At 32.8% G+C, this 15895-nt stretch overlaps 1 protein-coding gene across 4 annotated transcripts in view; it reads right to left on the bottom strand.

Annotated features, from left to right (window-relative positions):
- LOC140450208 (choline transporter-like protein 1) overlaps window positions 1-15895 on the bottom strand; it is a 258955-nt gene that overhangs the window by 55423 nt on the left and 187637 nt on the right. For all 4 annotated transcript variants that reach the window (XM_072543690.1, XM_072543689.1, XM_072543688.1 and 1 more), the window contains 2 exons: window positions 14764-14936; window positions 10630-10738 (listed from right to left, as the gene is read on the bottom strand). In XM_072543690.1, coding sequence (XP_072399791.1) covers window positions 10630-10738; window positions 14764-14936 — 282 coding nt within the window. The remainder of the gene's footprint in view (window positions 1-10629; window positions 10739-14763; window positions 14937-15895) is intronic.

The raw sequence follows: 15895 nt of genomic DNA, 5'->3' as shown, positions 1-15895 counted from the left end.
TTATTACTACAAAAATTTGAACGTTAATTAAATTTTTTTTCTGCTAACATCTTTTATAGACAAACTATCGCGTACAGCTTAAGCATCTAAACACAAGAGAGCAGGAAATCACAAAAGAGTTTGTAGAAAAAAATATAGACATCCAAAGGAGTCGTCCTGTTAGTACACAGAAAATGTTTACATCAAGTACAAGAATGTAAATACACTACCGAGCATAAAATTAGGGTCACCCCGTAATTTAAATTTATTTTAGAAATTATTATTCTGTTTTAACTATTTTCGTAACATAGTTTACTAACGGATTGCTTAAAGAAAACAACGTTTTTGTCGTTTAAAGTTTATTAAAAATAATGGAAATGAAGAATTTTCCTTTGATATACTAAATATTGAAAAGGGACAATTTTAATTTGATGTGCTTTTTGTTAAAAAAAAGAAATTTTAAGAACTTCAGTAGCGAGTATTCCCTCCTCTGGCAGTGATAACAGCTTGCAAACGACGAGGCATGCTGGATCAGATTTTGGATCACATTCTGCGGAAGATTATTCCATTCTTGCACCAATATGTCGCGAAGCTCTCTCGAATTTCTGGGGTCCGGCACATGACTCCGTAAACTTCTCTTCATCTCATCCCAAAAATGTTCTATGGGATTGATATCTGGACTGCGAGCAGGCCAAACAAATCGTGTGATTTGAACCTCGTCAAGATACTCTGACCGTGGCCATCTTCTAACGCCGCCACAATTCTTGCCGCCACAACAGAATTTATGCTCATTGCAATACAATGAGGATGATGAGGCAGGATGCCTTATTAACAGTATATGGCGAAACAGACACATTAACACAGATAAAGTCAAGAATTTATAAAGCCAGTGTAAGACAATAATGACATATGCCTCAGAAACAAGACCCGACGCAGCCACAAAACAAAGGCTACTTGAAGCGGAAGAGATAAGAGTACTGGGAAGAATTACAAAAAATATGCTGAGTGATCTAAAGAGAAGTGAAGACATTAGAAGAAAATGTAACGTACCGTGTATAAACGAATGGGCACTAAATAGGAAAAAAAAATGAATGGAATAACTATTTAAGCAGAATAGGGGAGACCCGTGTCGTCAAAATAACAAGAGATAAGTCACCAATCGGCAGAAGTATAGGACGACCGCGCAACAGATGGACCGACAATCTTCCATATAGGTAATAATCTGCCAATGAACAAACAGAATAGCTTATAAAGAGGAAGAAGAAGAAAAAGAAGACCTTGTGTTCGGGATATACACTGGCATCGGTTGTTGCATCTACCATATTGATACGTTTAGTTAAGTCGAACTTTTCACATTTAGGGCACTGTATACTTATTGTTTCGTTTATATACGTTCTGTTACTAGAACAAGCCACACAAAAATGTAAAACTTCTAATTGGCAGTCATACACCAAAAGACGAAGCTAAAATGTTGAATGTACAGTCGACACGTAATTTCGTGAGAAAATTTATAGGAACCAGAACGGGTAAAATACTAGAAAATGGCAACAATGTCAGAGTGGTCACTACTTTATTGAACAGTAGCGTAGATATCTAATTTTTAATTAAATAAAAGTTTTTATTTTTATTTAATTTTATTTAAGAAAAAGTTTCATTTTCTGTAAAGTTTAAATAAAAAATATTGGTGTTGTTAACTTCTGTGATATATCTAGGAAGAGATAACACTAACCGACTCGGCTAAATAGAACTTATTGTAAAATAACAATACCTACAAAAAAATTGTTAATAAAAGTAATTATCACATACAATTAAACAAATGTTTTATGTACAAGTATTTAAGTATACAAACGTTTTAATAACACAACTGCTCATAAGTTTTAAAACTTATGATCACATTTTATCCCTGATAACTTAGTTATTGTAATAAAAAAATAGAGAATTCACTTTTTAAATTATATACAGGGTATTCTATTAACAACTTTGGTTTGATACTGTGTGAGAGAAGACTGAGTACCTCAATAACACAGCCCAACAAAAAAAATGTTTGTCTTGCTGCCGAAAAAAAATCAACTGATTTTGGTTAATTTATATGTGCTGATTCCAAAAATACAAACCTTTTCTTTGTATCAGCTCTAGTTTTCTAGATATAACATACTCATCAAATACTTAAATATTATTACATTTCTGTATATTCCACCACTATAACTGCAATATGTTTATAAACCAACTTAACAAATTCTAATACAAATACATACTAATAACTACTAATTAAAGGGTACTTTTCGAAAATGTCCATAACTTGAAATTAGCGCTAATTGCTTTTTAACTATTGTCCGATAAGTAAATAGTATTTTCTCTGAAAGGGCCTTAATAAATTCCTATAAAGTCAACTGCATTCTATTGTAAAATTTAATTTGAACTTGAGTTTCGTTGCAAGAGTTTGTTTTTGACAACTGAAAACCATGGCTTCTACAAGCAGGCGTTGTTATGTGAATAACCCGGACGTTTTTTGCTACATATGTGGCGAGTACATTGCAAAGGAAAGTAGAAAACCAGTTTGTGATTTTATAAAAAGGGCATATCAAGCCTATTTTGGTGTTCATTTAGGAGATCAAGATAACTCCTGGGCTCCACATGTAGTGTGCAAAACTTGTCTTGAAAACTTGCGACAGTGGACGAAAGGACAACGAAAATGTTTAAAGTTTGGTGTACCAATGGTATGGAGGAAACCAAAAAATTGTTTTGACGATTGCTATTTCTGTCTTGTGAATATAAAGGGCATTCATCGTAACAATCGACATACGTGGACATATCCTAACCTGGATTCAGCAATAAGACCAACTCCACATCAGCTTGAACAGATACCCATTCCAATATTTAGCTGTCTACCTACGTTATCAGAGGATAATGTCGAAACGTTATCTGACGAACTACAGACTAATAGATTTGAGGAAGACGACAGTGATTTTGAAGAGGAGTCAACACGTCCTGAACTCTTTACTCAGGAAGAGCTAAGTGATCTGGTGTATCGGAATATACACCAGATCACTGGCATCTTTTTATCGACAGTTCCAAACGAAGTTTAAAGTGTGACCTTTTACATAATGGCAACAAATATGGAAGTATATCAATTGGACATTCTACAAAAATGAAAGAAGAATATAAAACAATTTCGCTGGTGCTAAAGAACATCAAGTATGATCAACATTAGTGGGCGATCTGTGTTGATTTTACAAAATATCCTTGTTTCCTGTGTCTTTGGGATAGCAGAGCTAAGGACCAACACTGGAGTAGAAGAAAATGGCATCGCAGAGATGCATTAGTTCAAGGAGAAGCTAATGTAGTTAACGAAGCATTGGTCGACCGAGAGAAAATAATATTACCTCCGTTACATATTAAACTAGGGCTGATGAAACAATTTGTAAAGGCCCTAGACCAGAATCGTCCTTGTTTTGAATACTTGTCCAGCAAATTCCCTGCACTTAGAAAAAAAAATTCAAAGCCCGGAATATTTGATGGGCCTCAGATACGACAAATTTCGATTCGCATTTTACAGAATCGATGACTGAAATTGAATGTAATGCATGGTGCTTCATATAAAAGGAAGTTTTTAGGTGACGCTGAATAGCAGATTTGTGCTGCGATGCTGGTTAGGTTAGATGAAAAGTTAAGTTTTTTTGGCAGATATGTGATATGATTTTTGTAAGTACATTATTGTACAATAAATATCTTACTTTTATTAGTATTTTGTTTATTTAATTGGTAGCAGCACTACATATATGTAGCTAGTGCTGCGTTAAATTACCCTATATGTTAGAAACGTGATCTGTTGTATTTCCTGAAAACGATCTGATGGAGCAAATCTGGTGCCATTTTTGGATTCAGCAGACCCAAATTACCTAGAAACAGTAAAAAAATTTCCGGCAGCAAACTGTGTGTTTACCAGTGTAATTTAAAAATGGGTAAAAGGTCTAAAACTTGTATGAACATCTTTTTTTATATATCTAGCAGGTATTTTCTAATAACCTAACCTGTACTTTGATTTAGAAGAAGAACTTACTAATCTACTCAGAATCACTGTTATCACTAGTATCAGTTGTATCTTCTATATTTATAATTAATTGGGTTAATGCTAGTAAATATTTAACATAGTCATTTTCCACTGCGATTACATGTTTGATTACACTTGTCCAGTCGGTTGCTGTGATCTTTGTGACTTCTCTTCTAATTAACTGGAGAGCAGTAGACAAAAATTTAGGAGCCACGTTTCTTCTTCTTCTATTTCCTTTAAGTTGTGTCCATATTAACTCTATTGGGTTCAATTTACAATAGTAAGGAGGAAGTACGATTGTAAATTGTAATACTGGGCGTACCAAGCACGGTATGCCCATTACTGCGAGTACAGTTATCAACAACATATTATTCCTTCTGGTACTGTCTACTGTAAACAACCTCCAACAATTGCTTTTTACTATATGATGCCTCAAAGTACAAATCTTTCTCAAATAAAAATTCTTGAATTTGTAATTTGTTTCAAGTAATATTTGAAATTTTCTCATTAATCTTGAATAATATGATACATTGTCCATGATAATCACGCTATATTTAGGTAATCTCGGAAGAAGAGGTTCTTCAAACCATGATTCAAAAATTAAACTTTCCATATCCTCATGATAACCTAGAGACGCGTTGTAATATTTTTTTGCAGATATTAATAATACATCATCGATCCATATATTTTCTCAACCGCAGTGTAAAATTATAATTCTCTGCCCTGTCATGAGTATCACACTAGGTCTCATCTAAATAAACAACATTTCGTTTCATTTTTTGATACTAAGTTATCTATCTGATAGAAATGTTTCTTAAAGAAATAATTATTCTAGTAGCTTCCATTATGGCGCTTGTCTAAAGTTTTGTACTTAAAATTATTGGCTTTAAGAAATAATCGAAGTGTTGTTGCTGAATATAAGAGAATATCCTTTCGAACCAGTTCACTTCGAAGGCTTTCAATAGTTGAAAAAATATTAGCCGCATCCATTTTGTATATTGTTCTGATTATAGGTTCCTTTAGGTGCGGTTTTATTTGTGTGAATTTGCACAATCCTTTCTCCTCTGTCTAGAAGATGTTTCTCCTATAGTCTTGTAGCAGATTGCTTTGGACACTCTGATAAATACGTTTCCACAATTGCTTCTGATTTAGACAATTTAGAACACAATCCTTCATAAACATGTTTCAGCATATATTTGGATGGTATCATCAGAGAGGTATTGGAAATGTCGCTTACATTTTACTACACGGCTTTGTAAAAATATTCCAATTGATTACAGGGTTCCACTGGCTCTTCAGCTGCAGAATTATTATCACACCACGGGTGCCACATTTCAAAAGTATTTTAGTAAAATTATAAAGTTTACTGTTCTTTTACATATTTTTACGTACTTCCGTTCTTTGTGAGTTTTATAAAAACTAAACGTTTACATCTATGGTTCCTGAGTTGAACTTTTTTTATACTTCATTTCCATCATATTGATAACTGAAAGCATTAAAATTGACGCTCGAACTTCTTTTTCGATGTATATATATATATATATATATATATATATATATATATATATATATATATATATATATATATATAAGAATTACTGGATATTAGTGACTGTCGATATAAACAAACAACACAGTTTATTACTTTATCTTACTTTTTATTTATTATTTTACTGTACCTAAACTATTAAAACTATTTATCTGTATCTAAATTTTAAAGAATTTTAGAATGTATTTTGTCCATTATTTTATATGTGTGTTATTAATGTTGAGTGTCTATGCATTTATAAATAATCTCAACGACTAGTAAGTTGCACTGAAGAATTGTAATATTTTATAAATATGTACATTTTTTTCTTATTACAGTGTCTTGAAAAATGAATAAAACCATTCCTAAAGCTAGACAAAAAGTCATAAGAGTGTTTCATTAACATCCCGGCCAATTTTGTGACTGCAACCCTAATAAACTGTGTTGTTATATATATATATATATATATATATATATATATATATATATATATATATATATTATATATATATATATATATATATAATTCTGGAAGAAGAGATTTTTCAATCCATGATTCACAAAAAATCCATCCACCCTCCATATCCTCATGATAATCTAGATTCACGTCATTTTTATTGCAGATAATAATAAATCGTCGATGCATCCATTTTCTACACCGCAGTATAAAATTATAATTCTGTCCTTTATTGGGCGGTACTGAATTAGAACAATTTTTGTTATTATTCGTCCAACTTTTTTTCACGGTGTCATTAGTACCATACCAGGTTTCATCCAAATAAACAATATTTCGTTTAAAAATAAAGTTTAAAATAATATAAAATATTATACTACCTACCCAAGTGTAAACCACTGGACGGTCGAAACAAAATTTATTGGGGTAACTTACTTTATGGTTTCGGTCGCTCAGGCAAATATTGTCATCTTACGCAAACAATGCATCGATGATAACTTTATCTGAGCGACTGTCCATATTTTACCAGGCTCATCTAAATGTAAATATCGAAGAGAATATTAAAACTTTGTATTATTATACATCTCAGTCATTGATAATTTCGCAGTTAATAACTACTCCTGGTAGAGTACTTTTATTTTAATTTGTATTGCCTGCTTTTATTACAGATAAATATATTTTTAATTTTTACACAGTCTCACCGAAATACGAGGCGACTATACACACGTATCAAGCCCATTATTACAGTAGTAGAATGAAGTATAATAGTAATAGTTAATTAACATTTTATAAATCTGAGAGAAAGTCAGCATAAACATATATTTTAAGAGTTAGATTTTATTTTATGGATCATAAAATAGAAGTCATTATTATATTTATGAAATTGTCGATTTATTTCATATCTTTCAAACACTTCTAATGGTAGATCACTATCTTTTAACTGTTTTTATTGACATAAAATATTGCTTTCCTTAAATATATTAACAATTGGCCATTTCAACTGTAAACATTCCTGTTTATGGATCAATCTTTATGTTCTCGATATAATACAAAATCTTAAATCATTTATTGATCATTAAGAGTTATATAGTCTACTGTATCGCCTACTGTAGGTATCATCTTTTTTGTGCAACTAGAGGATATTATTATAATTATAAATTTTACACTGGTAGAATAATCACTAAAAATGATCGTGAAGTTTTGGCAGTAAGATCAAGAGTAGGTAGTACTTGATATGTTTGTACTGTATTAGTAGATTGCATTTCTGAACCTGAAAGCCACTCGGTATTTTTTAATAATTTATTTATCAGCAGAAATTTATTATTTTATTTACAAAAATTTGGATACTGAACCTTGCCGGAAAATAGATTAGTGTCAAATTGTACAAGATACAAAAAGATATAAAAACTCTTGGTTAAGAAGCTCGTGGATCATATGATTTTAGATTTGATGTCAATAGAAAAATGGAGAATGTGAATGTGTGTTATACTTTTCTGAAGCTATTTTCTTGTGGCATTTTAAAGTAATTTCTATTTAAATGGAAATAAGCCACAATTAAAGGTTAAAGTAAGTTTATTGACGTTTCAATTTCCACTTCGGAAATCGTTCTCAAAATATTCTCAACTTAATTTACAAATGTGTGTTATACTCAATCAACAAACCTCCAGTTAATCCACAGTAGCTGTCATGTTCTCAGTTAATGCGCGGATTAGGTTATATATTATTCGCACATATCCAAGTCCTATATTATACCTATGGGAAGTTCTCAGTCTATTATGCGCTGAGTGGAAGCACATTCAGACTGACTCAAATCAGCACAGGAGTTGAGATATTACACATTAAAGGTTTTGTAAAGAGAAAGAAAAACACATGGCGAAAGAGAGAAATAGAAAGAGAGAAAGAGAGAGTGAGAGAGATATTAAGAGAGATTAAGAGTGAGAGAGAGAGAGTGTGAGAGAAAGAGTGAGAGAGTGAGAGAGAGACTGAGTGAGAGAGAGAGTGAGAGAGAGTGAGAGAGAGAGGGGGGGAGGGGGGACAACAGAGGAGGATCTAAATTAATCTTTCTATACTGTGTCTGTACTTCTAATTCTAATTAAAATTGTTTAATTCACTAGTAAATTGACTTGTAAAGTTTACAAGTTAATTTACTACATCAATGTAACTTAATTTATTAAGGCTGAAAACGAAAATTTATTTAATTAATATTTTAAAATATTAATTAAATAACTTTTCGTTTTCAGCCTTAACACTTTGACTGCGCATGGCTCTCATGTGAGCCGCATCGTTCATGTGTCAGATGCGCATGGCTCGCTGGTGAGTCATAAGCTCGTCCAAAATAAACACGTTAGTATAAAAAAAAATTAATCGGAAAATCCCAGTAGTTGGCTGTATAGCATCGTTTAAAAAAACATACAGAAGGTAAAACACTGCACAATTGTATTTAGGTATATAAAAACATAGTTAAAACTTTTAACAGTGTCGTCAAAATTTATACAGTAGCATAACGTTTTCGATCTAATCAGATCATCCTCAGTGCCGTATGTAGTTGAAGCTTACAATACATTTGTGGCTGTGACTTCCATATATGGGTTTATATCATTCCAAGATTAAATTATATGGTGACTCTAGGTCGATGACATTGGATAAAATTTAATACTTGAGGAGCTACGTGTCTCCCTGCCCGGTTTTTAACAGGTGGTCAACCACGTGTTAAAATCAACCACAATATATCATTTTAAATAGTAACACTGTCCTCGTAACAACAAATACATAAGCATTTTTACAAAAATACTCTTCCGCACCAGGCATACATTATCCCTAAAAAGTGCCCAATCAAAGTGTGAATATGTAAACAATGCTAAACTAATTTAGTATTATTATTATCTATCTATCTATACAAGGATTTTTACATCTGTCGCCGCCTTCCTTCTTTCAGCCAACGTCTCCAGTCCTTTCTGCTCTGCCATTCTCCATCTCTAAGGTCTCGTCTTTCCATGGCCTCGTCCACTTCATCCCTCCATGATCTTCGGGGTCTACCTCTTTTCCTCCTTCCTATTGGGCTCCTATCCGAAATCTTTGCTATCCACCTTGTATGATCTGTTCTTCTCATATGTCCATACCAAATTAAACGTTTTTCTTCGATGTAGCTGAGTATGTCTTGTTCTACTACCATTCTTCGTTTTATCTCCTCATTTCTGATGCGATCCATTTTTGTCACTCTGCAGCTTCTTCTCATGAACTCCATACTCCATTTCAGTTGCTGTGATTTTGGACCTGTTTCGTTTATTTATTACCTAATTCTCTGCTCCATAGGTCATTATACTGCGTACCAAGGTGTTATAAATTCTCTTCTTTGTATTTCTTGTAATCTGTCTATCCCACAGAACCCCGTTCATTTGTTTAATACATGGTCTTGTCTGTGCTAATCTGCTGGTTATCTCTTGCTCGGTGGTTCCATTTTTTGAGAGTATGAATCCTAAATATTTGAATTTGTCAGTGCCGTTAATTTCCCTATTATCGTCCATTTCCAAGTTTCTCACTGGTTCTTGCTCTGTTGTTAAATATTCGGTCTTTTCTAGATTTATTTCCAGTCCATTTTTTGTGTATTCCTTTTCTAATTTTCAGAGCATATAGCACAGATCTTCTTCATCTTGAGCCGTTACCACTTGGTCATCTGCAAAGCTTAATGTGTACAAGAAGTTATCCCGGATTGATATTCCCATCCCTTCACATTTCCTTTTCCATGGTTTTAATATTTGTTCGAGGAATATCTTGAATAGTGTCGGAGATGTAGAGCATCCCTGCAATAAGCCTTTTGTGATCTTAAATTCGTTGGAGTATTTATTGCAGGTTTTAACTCTTACCTTGTTGTCGTTGTAAAGGTTTTTTACGGCTTCTATTAACCTCTGAGTTATTCCGATTTCCTTCATCGTGTCCCATAGTTGTTTTCTGGGGACCGTGTCATATGCCTTTTTTAAATCTATGAATGCCATGTGTACTGGTTTATTTTTTGCCATTTTTTTTTCAATTAATTGTTGGAGTGTATAAATGTGGTCTATGCAAGATCTTCTTGCCGTGAACCCCGCCTGATCTTCTCCGATTTTATTTGAGACTGATTTTTCCAGTTTTTCTTTCAGTATTTTTCCATATAACCTGCCCATACATGCTACCCCACTGATGCCTCTGTAATTCCCGCATTTCTTCTTATCTCCCTTTTTATGTATCGAGGTTATATATGCTTTGGACCATTCTTCTGGTATTTCGTTCAGGTTTATAACGTTACTGAACATTTCGTGTATAATTATGTGTAGTTTGTCCGTTCCGTACTTAATTAGTTCATTAACGATTCCTCATGGTCCCCCTGATTTTTTGTTCTTTAAAGTCTTTATGGCATTCTTTACTTCGATTAATGTTATCTCAATCTGTTCTTCATTCTGATTTTGTTGTTGTTCCTGTTTTGTGTCTATCTCTATTAAATCTGGGCGGTTTTCTGTGAGTAGTTCTTTATAGTAGTCTTCCCACTCTTTTTCTGATATGTATTGTATTTGGACCTTTTCGTTGTTATTCTTCCTTCCTATAGTATTATTATGTATTAAAATAATAGTTTGTCATGCTTACCATGCCAGTCCTACAAGAATGGTTCCAAAAATTAGGACTCCTCCTAGAATGCCCCAAACAACTGCAGCTGTAGCGGTTTTAAACAGGAACAACATTAACATTCCAACACCTAAAACATAGACAAGTTGTTTATAATATGCTTATGTAAAAATTGATAAACTAGGTTTAATTTAACATCTTCTAACTGAAATCTACTATGCAAATGAAGAGTGTCCAAGCTAAGTGATCTAAGTGCCAAAACATAAAATTTTGTTTTTATTCAATCAATATGATCTATGTTCCTATGCCAATGTCCCCCTATGAGATCTACGTGCTAACTTCACTCTAGTGATTGCAAACGAAGCCCAAAGATGGAGCCGCCTGTAAGTCCGAGATCATGTGCTGATCTCAATCAATATGATCTATGTTCCTATGCCAATGTCCCCCTATGAGATCTACGTGCTAACTTCACTCTAGTGATTGCAAACGAAGCCCAAAGATGGAGCCGCCTGTAAGTCCGAGATCATGTGCTGTGCTAATTGATCTAAGTGCCATGTGCAGGTTGACGTATTGTCGTTAGAATCGATTGATGAATTTGTGTTTTAAAGTAAATACAATGGATTCTAGTGCGTTTGATGATAAAAAGAAAACAATATCGTCAAGAAAAAAACAGAGTGAAGCTAGATTGAGTGGAAAACCCTACATTACACAAAAATGTAAGCTGCAAAAACTTGGAAAGGCCATTCCAAAAAATGAGGTTAGTACGAGATTTTTAACAGATATTTCGCTTGAAATTTGTGAATAGCTACCTAAAACTTTTTTTATTGCTACTTTGGCTTTGTTGATATGATATATTATCATGAGATTTTTCTATTTTAGATCACGTGCAAATGTAAATTCAGCTGTAGAGACGTGGTTGATATGAAAATTAAGCTTTTCGACTTGTATCATGGCCTTGAACTCAACGAGCAAGGCAGCTATCTCATGGGATTATTGCAAGTTTTACCAATCCAACGTCGCCGCAATGGTAGTTCTGGTGATTCATCAGAAAGTAGACGACAGTGTACCGTAGCTTTTTTTGTTCCAGATGGGGAAGGTAATGTAAAAAGAGTCTGTAAAAAGACGTTTTTGGAAATATTTGCTATAAGTCCGCAAAAGATTACTACGCTTGTTAGGCGTAAAAAGGAGGGACATACAACCTTTAAGGATAAACGAGGAAGTGTTAGAAAATTTAAGTATACTCTTCATGACAGACAGATGGTAAATAATCACATCAATAGCTTCCCGAGGGACGAGAGCCACTACAGTCGTTCAAAAAGTGAAAAGGAATATCTCAGTCCAGACCTCAATGTTAATAAGCTATACAACTCTTTTAAAATAAAACATCCTGACAGCACCACAACATACAAATTCTATAGGAAAGTTTTTATGAAGGATTTTCCGAATTTTTCTTTTAGAAAGCCTAGAGTTAACACCTGTAAGACTTGTGATTTACTTTTTTTAAGAGGCAAGGACAAAGACCTTAGTATATCTAGAAAAGCTAAAAATGAGTTGGAATTACATCATAGAAAAACAGATAAAGCTCTTAATGTTTTTCAAGAAGATAGTACGAGCAGTACTCTTCCAGGTAGCGATACCTGTACCATTACCATGGATCTACAAAAAGTATTTTCGCTTCCCAAATTGACGCATAGTAGTATGTATTACAGCCGCCAATTGTCATGCTACAATTTTGGAATACACATGCAAGATACTGCAGGTGGGATAATGTGCATCTGGCATGAAGGACAATCGGGTCGTGGTGGGAACCAAATGGCATCATGTCTTTTACAAGCCTTAAAGACAGGAGAGCTTTCAACTTATAAGCGAAAACTATGTATATGGAGCGACAACTGTGCAGGTCAACTGAAAAACCGAATGTTTATCTTCTTATACATTTTCTTAGTAGCTAATGGACATTTTGATACCATTGATCATAAATTTTTAGTTTCCGGTCATAGCTTTTCATCTTCAGATAGAGATTTTGCTCTTATAGAGAAACGAGCAAAATGTTCCAAGCTTCAAACAGTAAACGATTTAAAAACTGTAATTGCTGCTGCTAGACCTTCCAGACCTTACAGACTTTTAGATATGGGAGAATGTACTTTCTTTGATTTCGATAAAATATCATCAGAATGTATAGATACATCTAAACTTGGTATTACTCAAGCATCGTGGTTACGTGTGACGAAAGAAGAGCCGGGAACAGTGTGGTACAAGAAAAATTTTAATGACTTAATTGGATGGGAGAAGTGTCGTGTATTGAAAAAAGGTGTGACTGTCCAAAAGTTAAAGTCGACAGAGCTCTTGGGTTTTTCTGGTGTTCAGCAAATAAACGAAAGTAAGAAAAAAGACCTTCGCGCCATGCTAGAATTCATTAACCACGAAAATAGAGCATTTTTCACCTCTATTTTAGATATTTAGTCAAATATTATTCCTGTGGACTTAGATCATTTCCATTTTTTCTTCATTTATTGAGTATTACTAAGTTTGTTTAGTATATTAACACCGAAAATTTGTTATACGTTATTTAGGTACTTGTTAATGAAGCGGAATTTCCATAAACAATTATATATTTGTTTTATTTTTTTGGTTAATAAAGTTTTTTTTGATTTCTGGCAATTGTTAATTTTGGTACTTAGATCACTTAGCTCGGCCACTCTTCAAATATTAAGAATATTTTCCTGAAATAAGAATCTAAGTTTTAAGCATCAAATCATAAGTTAACCACTTACGATTAAAATTCTTAGAACATATAACAAACATGTGCCTTAATAAGGATCTGAGAAATAACAGTGGATGAAGAGGGCAACATTGGGGCGTTATAGGTACTGAATTAATACGAAATGTAAAAGTTATATTAATTTAACAAACTTTGGCCAAGATAATGAGGGGCTAACTGATGACATTTAAGTTTTTCTGACAAGTTTTCAACCACGCTATAAAATTATTCATGTGAGTTAAGAGTTAGTTATTTATTAGTTAAATAAATAAAATGACATATATATACATATATATATATATATATATATATATATATATATATATATATATATATATATATATATATATATATATATATATCATATCATATATAGTAAACTCTTAAATATTGGGGAAATCTGCAAGAAAGACTCTAATGAGTATCAATTGTTTCGCCGACGTTTTCCAAAAAACGTTTGCCAAACGTTTTCGCCAAAGATAATTAATTTGGATTATTCAGGGCTGAGAGAGAAGAAATTATAATTAGCTACCATATATTATCAATTTAAAAACACTGGAGATTTTACCGTAACAGAATTGTAGAGTTAGGATGTTAAAACAAAAAAACTTAACTAGTAACAACATAGTGGTTTTTTTTGTTACTATGTGAAAAAAGGTATCGTTGGAAATGTATGGTAGCTATGAACTTGAAAAGTAAAGGTGTCCAAGGCTGACCAAAAAAACTAATGCAACTACATTTAAAAGTAAAGACTTAATTCTTTGAGTTGTCGGCAATAAATAAATTTCTGATTCTTGCAAAGTTCAAGTATATATATATATATATATATATATATATTATATCAATACCAATAATCGTTTCAAATTCTAAAACAGTGAAACAGATTCTCTCGTGAATCCTAGTTCTTCTTTTCTTTCATATCTTTAAATTTTAAATTTTATAGTTACCTAGTAAAGATTTTTGTTAGCAAACAAAAGCAGCTGACCACGGAAAGGTTATTATCCTGTTTATTCCCAGACATTCTTCATCATGGATGATTATCATTTCGCATTGAACATGCGCTAGCCTAACATACACTCTCTCACTTTTGATGGATCAATTGATGCCCATCTTTATTAGGCCTCCCCATTCATTCATTTCCTTGCTGGAACATGCATTCATTGTTCTTTTTTAGGCTAACTACTCTCAACATTCAGTGCTGTATACTATAGATCATCTTAATATTTTAAGAATTCATCAAGTTTTCATCATGAAGTTTTATTACAATTTTTGTTGCACACAATACACCACTCGCTTACATTTACTCTAACTCTATTGCACACATCCCCATATTTTTCCTTTAATGTTTCCTCAAGGTTTTAATTTTTAGGTTAGTTGTTGTGTTTTAAACTTACCTAGTGACAGGAAACATGCCAATGCAATTCTCCAAGCATTTTTGTTTAAATAATCAGACAGGCCTTTTCCCATATCTTCCAAAGTTTCGATTTCCTCGGCATCTCTCGTGAAACGGGAATTAAAACTATTATATCTCGGGAGTTTCTTGTAACAGGTATTTATTACTTGAACGCTAAACAAAGAAATAATATAAATATTTTTTGTATGAAGAAAAAAATATAAAAGATAAATATCAGTATTTCTAAAAAAAATGAATAAAAAGAGAAAAAATATGTATTTCTGGAATTTGTTTCTTGCACCCAATAGGAGATAAATATGGAACTTTCAATTATTAGAGCGCGAGTGGAAAGGAAAAAGCTTTGCGGTCATTAAAAGCCAAAAATCACCCGGTAAAGACAGTATGGCCGAGATAATTAAATCAGTGGAAGCAATAAATATCAACACAATCCATAAGATATGTGACATATGCCAATAGTATTGCTGAAATATGGAGACAATACTGCGAAATACTGTTATATGATCCCTCAATTCTAAGAGCGCATGCGGAAAGGAAAGGTTTTGTGGTCATTAAAAGACAATAAATCACCCTGCATAATAGCAGAAATGATTAAATCAACGGGAGAAATAGGGAAGGCTATACGAAATCACATGCGCAATATGTATTTGCTATATTAAAACTATATGAAAATTTGTTCAAACGACTAAGAAAACAGTGTTATTGTACATTATTTCCATTATTACAGAAAAATAATAGAACCACAAAATGGGAATAAAAGGTTAATATTATCAAATGTTAGAAATTTTCTCATACTGGTATTCTTACGCGTTTTTCTGGTCGTCGAAGAACAGTTTTCATTAATGAGGATTACATGAAAACTATATGAATTTTGGCATTGTCATTTTAAGGTTATATTAATCGACAAACTTTTTAATTTCCTGGATTCAAATTTAAGTGTTAAGATTTTCCAATGTGAACGAAACCACCACTTTTACCACATAACTGTATACCCCTTCCCAAAAATTATTAGCTTTGGCCAAGTTATAAACGCAGGCAATACAGCCTATTTCGATTATCCAGTTCTCAGTCATCCAGCGAAATGCATTGTGACTAAAATATTTCAGTTATTTTAA

The sequence above is a fragment of the Diabrotica undecimpunctata genome, chromosome 9 (assembly GCF_040954645.1).
Source record: "Diabrotica undecimpunctata isolate CICGRU chromosome 9, icDiaUnde3, whole genome shotgun sequence".
NCBI classification, from domain to species: Eukaryota; Metazoa; Arthropoda; class Insecta; order Coleoptera; family Chrysomelidae; genus Diabrotica; species Diabrotica undecimpunctata.
Note: the sequence above shows the minus strand (reverse complement) of the source record. Positions and strands in the feature narration are given on the sequence as shown.